The 12025-nt window shown below is 39.1% G+C and overlaps 2 protein-coding genes across 2 annotated transcripts in view; one reads left to right on the top strand and one right to left on the bottom strand.

Annotated features, from left to right (window-relative positions):
- Positions 1-6614: 6614 nt before the first annotated feature.
- On the bottom strand, positions 6615-7883 carry LOC306824534 (uncharacterized protein). The gene is made up of 3 exons (XM_079344711.1): positions 7835-7883; positions 7567-7717; positions 6615-7464 (listed from the first exon to the last, which is right to left on the bottom strand). The coding sequence occupies exons 1-3, from the start codon at positions 7872-7874 to the stop codon at positions 6888-6890; spliced, it is 768 nt and encodes a 255-aa protein (XP_079200837.1). The 5' UTR covers positions 7875-7883; the 3' UTR covers positions 6615-6887.
- A 3487-nt stretch (positions 7884-11370) lies between these two features.
- The window catches only part of LOC306823692 (uncharacterized protein), a 1277-nt gene continuing 622 nt past the window's right edge, over positions 11371-12025 (top strand). Inside the window, exons 1-3 of the mRNA XM_079343425.1 lie at positions 11371-11429; positions 11586-11736; positions 11858-12025. The exon at positions 11858-12025 is cut by the window's right edge and continues 622 nt beyond it. Of these exons, the coding sequence (XP_079199551.1) occupies positions 11390-11429; positions 11586-11736; positions 11858-12025 (359 nt within the window). The 5' untranslated portion in view covers positions 11371-11389. The remainder of the gene's footprint in view (positions 11430-11585; positions 11737-11857) is intronic.

Here is a 12025-nt window from a genome sequence, read left to right on the forward strand (position 1 = left end):
CTCTAGAGAATGCATTTTTGTGCTGTTTCTAGTGCATTGATCGCAGGGGAATTTTGTACAGAGATCCATGGTGTCCATGCTTAGTAATGACTGTAAAGGATAATAAGACGTGAATTTCTTCTTCTACTCTGATATTCTTGTCTTTAGAAAAGTCCCAAAAAATCTCGTACATGTAAGAAAGTACTCCAGATGGATTAAACAGTATTACATGTAGAAAGCATGACAAAGGTGTTTAGTTACAGGAAGTACAGTGCCTGTAATAAGTACCTGACATTATCAATTACAATTATTGAAGCCAAAGCTTTGAATTTTTTGTAAAAGAACAAGAAGCTGTATTTCAGTAAGCCCTGGGGGGAACTTTAATGTTTTCACTTCATTGTTGATACACACTACGTACACAGAGGCCATGAACACACACATGCAAAAAAAGAATCCCATTCAGATTCAATCATGGAGAGATGTCAGAGTGAGTGGCTGCTAACAAAAGAATGTCTGAGCAGTTTGGGGGTTCAGTGCCTTGCTCAAGGGCTCCTCGACATTGCTCAGCAAGTGAACTGGCACCTGTGAACTTCCAGACTTGGTCCAGAATGGGACATGAACCGGCACCCTTCTGGTTCCCAATCCAAGTCCCTGCATTGTGAGATACTGACGTCTGAAACAACAATATCCATTATAGAATTTTGCATTGGTTGGATTAAAAATGCTTCACCATGAAGTGCACAATCATACAGACGTCCATCAGCAGGAGAAGTAGGTAATATGAGAGGAGCAATGATGAATTGGATCATCCTTGTGTATGTGATGACTTATGGCTCTGGAGAAGAAACTATCTTTAATTCTATTTGTGCATGTCCTGGTGGACCTGTAGAACCTGCCAGAGGGAAACAGGTTGAACAGATAAAAACAATGTTTTGCTCTGTTCAGGCAGCGGGAAATGTAAGTGTCCTTCAGGGAGCAGAGCATGCAGCGGATGATCTTCTGTGCTGTATGTATACATTTCCAAAGCCCCTTCCTGTCTGCTTCAGTGCAGCAGGCAGATGTCATGCAGCACACCAGCTAAGAGGAGCAGTAGAAGATCCCAGCAGCTGTTTTTTCATAACTCATGGACAGCATGTTGCACAGAACTCCACCAACCGGTAAAAGTGGCTGTTAGAGCTAAACTTAAATAATACCCTTGTTTTCCACTGAATTGTCAGGTTTGGTAAGAAGTGTAGTTGCAGACAGAACAGTCTCAAGTTGGAATTTTGGCCTTTAAAAACAAATGCCCTGAAAGAATTTAAAGAGTTAGTTTCATCTATGGTTGGCGCCTTGAGCATTTGTCAATAAAAGAAGATCATTGAAAGAATGTAAAACCCAAGTTCGTCAGGTTTACTGTAACCCAAGTTGCTCATCCAGAAGTTTAACATTTTGCCTAAAGGTGCTGTCAGGAATTTGACTGAGAGACCATTTCTTGGAAGAAAATCTATAGGTGCAGCCTTCATAACTGCTTGTGACTGCGTCCAGTATGGAGCTCAAGTGCACATACTGCAAAACAGCAATGCAAAACAGTGATTTCAGTGCATAAAATTACTGTTGGAAACAAATGTCCCTCAGTGCAGACGGTGACGGATGGACGGTCATTGTTCTGTTTCCCATGCTGACTGAAGAAGCAGGGGTGTACATGTTATTTTTGGAAACAGGCTTTTGCACATTCTTCGACAGTATCTTTGACCCACTGTATGCAAACCTTTCAGCAAATTCATTCATATTGTCTCTTCTCTTCATCTGCATCTCATGCAGAGAGGTTTCAATTATCTCTCTGCATCAGAGTCACGCGGCTCAAGTTGCATCTGAGATGTTTTTGCTGAAGACTTCTGTGTGACATCTTGATGTATTTACACGTACATAAATGAAACAGCGTCTGATTGCAGCCATCATGTCATCATCTCAAATATGAGTGTAAAAACAAGCTTCACAGAATTTGTACATAGTCCCTATCATTTTCTCTCGTTGTTGTGTTAACAAAGTTTCGTTTGTCATCAAGCTTCTCGATCAACTGAAAAGACATGAGCAGTGAGTTTCTTCCTAAAATTGATAAAACCTACTATATGCATGCATCACTGCTTTGTCAACGAAAAGCGCATTCCAAACAGCCCGGACGAAGACAAAAGACAAAAGACAAAAGACAAAAGACAAAAGGCAAAAGGCAAAAGGTGTTCTCGCGTCATCACAAGTTTCCACACCATGTTTTGACATAAAGATAAGAAACATTCCCCTCATCTGCGAGCTCTCTATGCATAAAGTTTGCTCCCTGTCAGCCTGTGTTTCTCTGATTTTTCTGGTGGAAACCTGTCGCTGAGTTTGTCAGTAGCTTCTGTGTTAAACAGTACTCTTCCTTGGGTCTCCATATCTTCAGTGACAAGATTTCAGGGTCGTGACCCATTCAAACTGTGATCATATCTATTGATATACTTGTACAATGTTGTCAAAATTACCTTTATCTAAGCCATGTTTAGCAAATATGACACAATAAAACTGGCATTCACATTTAATCACTCTGTTACAGTTAATCAGTTATATTTAAATGTATATAGATGAAGAACAAAACCAGTTCTGTCATAATCTGCTATATAGAATTTCCCTTGGGATCAATAAAGTATTTATCATCTATCTACTGTATCTATAACACTTAAAAGACTTCATTGTAAATAAAACCGATCAAAGACATTAGGCATATTAAAGCTCTTCCTCTGAAACATCTGAAAGATTTGATCAAATCAACAGATTACACAGAACAGTGTCAGGGAAACAGAGTAATGACTTAATGACCGGTGTAGGTGTTACACAAACCTGATTTTGTATGCGCTTCCTCATTCTCAAGCTTCTATACATCAGAGGGCATGTGACATTTCCATTTTCTGTCACAGGACTGGTGTGGACGGTGACATCTCATCAGTCTCAAACCTGCTCTGAATGTTAATCAGACTGAATGTGATTCACACAGAACTTCCAACACTCCCTCTGCACCTCTGCACTGGTTTTTAACCGAAAGAGCCCGATGCTCGCTGGCATGAAAGAAACCATTTGCTTCATCACATCCTGGTGAGATCTGAGAGGTGTAAGATGCTTAAGCTAGCAAAAAAAAAAAAAAACTGCTTTAAGTTTTCTGTGATTCGCCTCTTTTTTCTTGAGGCTCTAATGTGATGGTAACATTGGTCTTTCTTTCCAAAAAACTGCACAAATATCTAGATAGTATATATATGATTGTTTTCCGCATGACAAGGTGTCAGTCTTTCTGGATTGTGAGTTTTAAGTTCAGTCTTGTTTGGAAAAAACACAAACATTTTACACACATGCTTTACTCTTAAGTGTTTCCATTGTTATCACATTATGTAAACTGCTTTTCTGCTTGGAGACTAATACTGACACTACTCAATAAAGTGGAGAAACTCCAAATATACTCTAGGGGTTCGAGTGGTGCGGCACCTTTTTGGAACCCCCTCTAAACCGACCACCTTAAACGTTCATATGGCTCATTTCTTGTGAATAGATGTCCCATTTCAAGCCATGTATAGCACTTAATAAAAACAAGATGCATTCGACACCTGCAGAAGAATACATATAAACAAAGCAGAGGAATCAAACAGCAACAAAGCACCATGACAAGAAAACAACGCATTAAAAGCACTATATTGATGTTACAGGGACACCACAAGAACAGTTACAGAAATGTTTATGTTACCCTTTGGTCAGCATTCTAACTTTTCATTGAGTGAACATTAGGTCAGCTGTACAACCCCCCCCCCCCCCGAAAAAAAGCAACAAAACAGAAACAGGGAATGAATCGGACGAGCTAGATAACTGAACATTTGTTTACACTGAAGTAGCCTCGAGTCACACTGTGTCAGTGCTCTGTCATAGTCTCACCACTGAGGGGCAGTGCAGCCTTTTCTAACTGCAAAGGGATCACTGACTAAAAGTAGAAATAAAAGGTTCTGAACAGTAAATGCTCTCATAGACTGTTTCCAACCTTTTAATTCATTCAGATATATGTGAGCACCATTTTCCTATTGTAACAGATGTTATAAAACTAAATACTGTAAGAATTTAAAAAAGTAAATAAAATTATTTCAAAAGACTGTAAATATACTAAAGTTAAACACAGTTGAATACAGGACTGACGTTGTAATGGTGTAAAGGTACATCTAGGTCCCTCTGACTTGTATTCATTGTTTGAGTATAAAGTATATTTTAAATCAAAATCAAGAGACCAGCCCTGTGATATCACTTTCCTGGATTACTGCTATGTGAACTGCAATCTGCAAACCTTATTCTAATTTTTCAAATGACTTTCTTCAACAGTTTGTTTTGTACATCCTTACAGTCAAAGACAAAGACTCTGACAGACGCTGCCTTTTGGATGTGTAAAGAAAATCCCCTCAAAACAAATCTTAAAAAACAACATGTATAGCACATAAATTGTAAATATGAAGGGACCGAGCCTTCTCTAACGGCAGGGGGCTGCGGAGGCTCATCGGCAACCCTCACCACGCTGGAAGTCTCCATCTAACTTTTAGTCAAACTAAAGCGGCTCAGTTTAGAACTGTAGCAGAGGCAGGTTTTAGGGCTCTTGATAAACTGTTACATCATGCACCCCTGTCAATCATGTCAGCCATACGCACCTAACTATGGATATCATGATTGTTTTCAAAATGAAAGCAGAGCCACCTAAAAAAAAGTCACCCCTTTGTTTCAGTGATGACAATAACTAATTAGACCTATTTTGCTTTTTGTACCAGGTTAGAAAAGATTAACAGGTTTATTTATGCTCTCAAAACAACATTTTTCCCCACCAGTCTTTTGTATGTGACTTCTGGTGTTTCTGAAGCCAGACTCAAGCGGAAAACTGCAGGATTTTACACTTCTACATTGGTTTCATTTTTCAAGAGCGGAGGTTTCTGCTTTTTATTGCAGTGCTGTAGTAGTAAGGAGAATTTAAGGCGTCCTCTTCCCTGAGACCCTCAAGCCCATAGGGAACACAAAGGTGAAGCAAACGACAGCCTGAGAGCATTTACAATGACCCGTCTACAGTGTGTGAGACAGCTATCAGCTCATCTCCACAGGCTCCGATCTGCTTATCAAACCAGCATCAAAGCAGCCCTGGATCTCTATCTGACGCTTGCTGTTTAAGACAAGATGTGTCTTGTTCAAAGAAACTACTGCATTCAAAATGTCCCCGTCTCTTTGGTCAGTGGGGGAGTCTTGTGACTGGGCAGCCATCAATCTGAAAAAGGCCTTTGGGGATCAGGGTCCTGACAAGGACAGAGCATGAAATGTGAGATTAGATCTTTATTTGTAAGGTCTTACAGAGATTTGTGGTAGTGTGGCTAGATTTGTTTGTTTGATTGATTAAAGTCTTTCATTCAACTTTGTACTTTTATTTAACTGGGAAATGCAAAAAGAGGAAAGACTGACTGTGTAGGAACTTCAAGTTTGGAAAAAGGAGATATACTAGAAAGATTCATACAAGAAAGAATACATATATAAATTGGAATTAGTTTTTGGTATTCATCAAATATTTTTTCCAAGTCATGGTTAGTGGAAAGCTTATGCAGCCTGTTGACAGGTTTGTGTATAAACCCTAACCCTAAATCTACAAAAAAAACAATGTCTAAACACTCAAGGGGACACAGTACATACATTTTTATTTTATTAGAAATGTTTTAAATCTTCACAAGAACCCTAACACAAACAAGTTTAATTCCATTTATCTTTGGTCACACCACAAAGCACACATTGTGTGTGTGTGTGTGTGTGTGTGTGTGTGTGTGTGTGTGTGTGTGTGTTCAGTGTTGTCAGTGGACTCTGACCCTCCACGTTGGATGCTGGCCCTGTAGGGTGTAAGTCCTTCTGTGGTATATTTACAACAATTAGAGGTTGCACAATCTACATTGTTTTTATGACTTAAATAAGCATCAACAAAGCAAACGATCGAAAAAGATGTGTTTGACTATACTTGATGTAACGTGTGTTGGTTTACTTGATCCATACTTCTTATTTTTAACGATACAAATCAGCATGAAATAATTATATGGTGGTCAAAGCTCCATGAAATAGATCATTGAACATGAAGTCCATCCAGACAAAAATGTACTGAGAGCATACACGTAAGTCTTTTTTTTTGTTTATGGAACCTGAAGCAATAAATCTGACGAGTCATGTTCTGCACCCACTTTTCCCATGGCTATTTTGTTTTTGTGTGTGTGTTGGAATTGTGAAAGCTCAGTTTCGTGACGAGTACTGGCAAGCATAAAGATCGGGACCATAGTCTGCCTCTGGATATAGTGGGAGACGAAACCATAACAGGAGCAAGAACATGTCAAGACCTGAGAGATTAGAGATGGAGTGAAAACATGAAATCCCTTGTGGGGGAAAAGCAGCACATGTCCCACACTAACTTTTGACCAGCAGAAGTGCCCCTTTGTTTTTGTGCATACAGAGCTTTGAAGTCTCAGGATGTCTTGTCATTATATATTACTTAAGATTGCTTAATAAATATAACACTACATACAGTATCTTGTTATTCGATATAAGGATGATTTAGGTATTCTGAAAAGACTGCAAAGTCGAAGATGTTTTCAGATTCACACATTTATTGTTTGAAAACAAACAGAATTGCAAAACATTACACTTTACAACTTCACCAAAATAATAAAAAATAATGTATTTACAGTGCAAAGGTTTGCACCTTTCAATAAATATTGTGTTATGGGTATATACCCAGTGAAATCTGCTTTAAAGTACAGTAGAATTTCACATATTAAAATGATCTTTCGTGATTCAAACAGAGGCAGACCAAACAAGGCCAGCATCTTGGTCAATAACGCAGCGTGAGGATAGAGGCTGACTTAATTGGCCTCGACGAAAGACTGGTAAAAAGACATGAGCTGAGCCTGCAGGTCCTGGGCGTAGGGGTTCAGCTTTTCCTTCAGGTCTTCAGCGTAGGGGGCCACCATCTGTTTAACCAGGTTTGCTCTCTGAGCCAGCTCAAGCTGCACCATGTCTGTCATGGGCGCCACTCTATCCTGGAAGTCCTGCAGGTGCTGGTCCACCTTCTGCTTCAGGTCATCAGTGTAAGGCCCCAGCTGAGTCTGCAGCTCCTGCACACTCTGCTCCAGGCTGGCCTTCAGCTCCTCGGTCTTCTGCATCAGTGTGGTCTTTAGAGCCTCTGAGTCCAGGGAGTCTGCATAGGGGGCTAGCTCCTGTTTCAGCTGCTCCACTTTCTCCTGGATCTTGGCCTTCATTTCTTCGGTGTAGGGCTCCAACTTGTTCCTGACAGTACCCAACTCCTGAGTCAGCACATTTCTCAGTACGTCAGCCTCTTTGGTGATCTTAGTGACCAGGTCTTGGGCTACGGGGGGGATTCTCTCCTGGAGGGTGACGGCATACTTGCTGGCGATTTCAGCGCTCTCTGCAAGGCGGGCACTGAAGAAAAGACAAAGCAATGATTACACCAAGTTTATGTGATAACAGACCAATCTTCTTCACCATGTGGCTAATACAGTAGCTCTGTGTCACACAACTTACTTGACTTCCTGTCCAAACTGTGATTTCCTGACCATCTGGAGGGTGTCATCAGCTGTCTGGGTGGCTGTGGCAATGTAGTCCCAGAATGCATCAGTCATCACTTCCAGCTGTGGTTTGGGTGCATCAGCATAGAAGAGGTTGGCATTACAGCCTGTTTGATGGACACAACAAAAACACATTAAGAACAGTGTACATTTACAGTCAGTTGATCAGTTAATTGCTCTTATTTGCAACTTAGTCAGATGAAAGGCACAAGCTGGCAACTTACCAGACAGGACTGCAATGGCTAGCACCAGGAACACCTTCATGATTGTGGTTTGCTGAAAAGAGATAATTATCAAGTTAACTCACGCTGCATTAAAAAAGTGAAAACACTTCTGTTTGCTTCTAAAGCTAAGATTTGAAGCGAAGTGTAACTCTCACCTGCTTTAGGCTGAGTGTGTGTATCGCTGAGCATTCAATGAGTTTGTGAGCATGCCTGACGGTGCTTCCATATATACTAAAAGTCAGATGACAGTTGTAGACAAGAGCCCAAAGTCCAGGAGTCACTGCCATGTTGTCATAATGGCTCTTTTCCTGTTTGTGCGATCATTACCTGACTGTAGAGGCTATGAATCAGACACACAGATGTGTTTATATGGAATGTGCTGAGGTCAGGTGGCTTTTAAGATTTTTATGAAAAATAAAACAAACTTCCAACATAAGAAATTTAGCAGTGGCTCTCTTTCAAAAAGCATTTCTAATAAAGCAATTAGCTGTCCACGTAGTCTACTGCTAACAGCGTGAAGATAACACTAGATAACCCCTGTCTGCCAACACCAATGGACTTTGTATCTGGGTCAAGCCAATAAGATCTATTATGGACAGCTCAGAAATATTGTCACATAATGCATAGTTTTTTCATAATGTACATTGAGCATTTTTAAATAAGACAGTACTATTTCCAATCATCATTTTAATTCATATTTGCTATTGTTTTAGTTTTTCTCGATTGTAATTTAATTTATCAATGATTGCTATTTTTTACTCCTGTATTTCAAACATGTTCACATTTTTCAAGAATGGCGTAGTTTCAGCAGATGGCTTGTTTAAGCCAAAAAATTTATCTTCCCCACAACTGCTCGATAATGTAACAAAAATGCTGAGTCCAAAACATAATAACTTTTTTTTACATTATGGAGTAGGCAAAATATTTTTTTCTCCTAATAATGTGGCAACTTGTTACATTTTGGGCAAAAAGTGTTTACATTTTGGGTTCGGTATTTAGTGACATTATCGACCAGTTACTACATTTTGGGTTTTGTTACATATGTTTTTAAAGATTTCGGGTCGTTACATTTTGGACTCTAACATGATTGTTCATCACGAGTCTGATCTTGCCCAAAATTTCTGCCTCAAAGGACGTTTTTTTTTCTGTCCACTCTAACTTTGCTAAATGTTGCTAAGTACAGTGCTCATGATAGATTAACGTCAGATCTTTGTAAGATAGCAGTGAGTGAGACACCTTTGTAAAGTGTCTTCAGATTGGCGCCAAACAAATAAAAACTGGTTGATTGACTGATTCATTACACAAAATATGATTAACAACAAACAAAAGCAATAAACAATAACAAAGTGAACATAAACTGCAGCATCCACTAACATATTACTTTTGCACATATTATTTAATCTTCTGTGAAGCAAATCTTTTGAACCAATAAATGAATTGATAAGGTAAAAACCAAACATTCTGTCCGAGGACACAGTCATTAATGTGATCAATATATATTAGTACAAGATTATGGTCTACATTAGACATGCCTTGTTCATCAAGTGTCTTGAGATAATATTGGTTATGAATTGGTGCCATATCAATAAACATTTAGTGATTGATTGAATGATTATGTAAGTACTGGGTTATTGAACTGGTATCAACATAGACCAGTAATTCCTTGACACAATTCATTACTGGCCTTTAAACTGGAACACGCACTGAATGTCTGGGTCAGTTTCAGAGTAGAAATGGCATGGGAAAGGACTTCTCTATGAGAAGGTTGCATAAATAACCAACAAACTGGGTATTTCTTATTTTGAAGTTGAAGTCGTCAATGTCATTCAGGGAGACAATGGTACAGTGTGCATTTCTTAAAATACCCCATTAAAACATCAAATTTAGCGTTAATCTTATTATTTTTATATTACTCTCTATTTACTGCTTGGGAATTGGTTACAATGTTTAAAATCAGAATCAAAATAGTTTTTTTTTATTGCCAAGTACATTTTCATATACAAGGAATTTGTCCTGGTGTATCGATGCCAAGAAACAGTTAAATACAATAAAATACAAGTATTACCTATAGAATAGAATTTAAAAAATGTCAAATATAAAGAATAATAAAAACAACAAATGTACAAAGGGCACATGAAAGAAAATACATTTGAAAGTGAGCGTTCATGTAACACATAAAGAAACCGTTTCAGTCTTCACATTATTGTAATGTTTTCTGACTGTGGGGCTGATCAGAGTCTGTGTTATGTGGAGGGAGGGCAAGGATACTAAAACATTGTAAAGTTAGCAGGTAATGAAACAAACTGAACTGATTTCAGATGCTTCTTTATGACCTACGAAAGCAAAGGAGGAGATTATTTGACAGGAAACATTTATTTTTGATGTACAGGATAAGATCTGCAAAGTGGAAAAAGTTTTTTTTTTTGTCTGAAAGGGATGCCAAATAATCAACACACACTGAACTATAAGTTCCTCACAGGAGCTTTCATGAATGATATGTTTCATGCTGATATTGTTCCCTTTCAGTGACTGAGTGGAACTAACTTGTTGAATATGCTTTTGTGATGTGTTATTATATTCACAGTCACTGAACCTGTCTATTAATGAAGCCTGGCTATAAGTTATGTAACTCATTGACTTTCTGATTGGTTACTCTTTCAACTGTACTCTTGTCATGGATTCACATGATACTTTCTCGAATTTGTTTTATGTCTGCATTACATTGAATACTTTTAATTCACTGTATTTTCATGACAGGGATTTTTACCAAAATACTTCTGAACAGTGATTATTTTACACCAAAATAAGAAGGGAACAAGTTGGAACACATTATAGGATCTTCTATCTAAAAGGAACATTGTACCTTGTGAAATGTTCTCTTTAAAAGTGTTTTCAGGTAAGTGAAAAGTACTTTAGAGTCAGGCGTGGACTGAAACCGCTTTGTCCTCCAGAAGCTGACGGAGTATTAATCTGACCTTTGACCAAACTGTCACATAGGGATTTTTAAATACTGCCATGACACACAAAGTGGGACTATGAGTAACTGTGACGTTAGCTGGCAAAATGTCAAGCTAATAAAGCCAATTAACACCCACTGTAAATCGAACTGACGCTGGACATCAAAGAAATAATAGGCAAGACGTTCTGTCTACATAGGCAAAGAGTTATCTGTGACAGCTTTGATAACAGGCCTGTGGGGTCAGGGTTCATTTAAGGTGTCGTGATTTCCACTCAATGAGTAGATCACACAGAGAATCGAGGAAAACAATTAAGAATAATTAAAAATAAAAATTGCTACCTGCAGTTAAATCAAAGATATATTGAGCTGCAGAAAGTTGATTATACACTCAACATGTATGTGCAATTTGTAGAGTCTGAGGCTATGTGTGTGCTGAAAGGCAAAAGATGTCAGTGAGGAATGCAGGGTGAGGCAAGGTGACAGCATGGCAATAGCACCTGGACTTTGCAATCTAGCCATGTCTGTATAACTATATAAGCTGTTGAATCTCAGCTACTGAGCACAAGCAACTGCAGAGATACACTCGCCAAATAATCATGAGGGTCCTTGCTGTGCTCGTCCTTGCCGTTTTCGCTGGTGAGTATGATGACAGAATTACAATATTTTTTTAGCAAGGACGGAAAAAAACAAGTTTGTGTGCTAATGGTAGTGGACTACAGGCCTTGCTGAAGGCTAAATAAATGCTTGTCTGAATTTCATAATTTTTCAAATGTTCTCGTGTCCATCCAACAGGCTGTAACGCCAACATTTTCTATGCTGATGAACCCAAGCCACAGCTGGAAGTCCTGACTGATGCATTCTGGGACTATGTTTCCAAAGCTACCCAGACAGCTGATGACACCGTCCAAATGATCAAGAAGTCTCAGTTTGGACAGGATGTGACGTAAGTCTTACAGACCCATTGGTGACATTATGATGTATGGTTAAGCGTAACCGATATGCAATCCATGTAAAAAGAACTCAAACGAGGACTTAAATTGATCTCCCTCCACTCTTGTGTTTAGTGCTCGTCTCACAGAGAGTGCCGATGCTGCCACAGTGTACGCTCAAAGAGTCCAAGAGCAGCTTCCCCCTGCAGCCCAGGACATGATCAGCACAGTCACCCTGGAGACCTACGCCCTGAGAACTCGTTTGGAGCAGGAGATGAGCACTGTCAAGGAAAAGCTTGAGCC

Source organism: Symphodus melops (assembly GCF_947650265.1).
Source record: "Symphodus melops genome assembly, chromosome: 5".
Lineage (NCBI taxonomy): Eukaryota > Metazoa > Chordata > Actinopteri > Labriformes > Labridae > Symphodus > Symphodus melops.

Coding starts and splice junctions, on each gene's coding strand:
- LOC306824534 (XM_079344711.1), bottom strand. CDS start 7,874: ATGAAGGTGTTCCTGGTGCTAGCCATTGCAGTCCTGTCTG. Junction 7,718..7,834: donor AGCCATTGCAGTCCTGTCTG/GTAAGTTGCCAG, acceptor TCCATCAAACAG/GCTGTAATGCCAACCTCTTC. Junction 7,465..7,566: donor CAGTTTGGACAGGAAGTCAA/GTAAGTTGTGTG, acceptor TCTTTTCTTCAG/TGCCCGCCTTGCAGAGAGCG.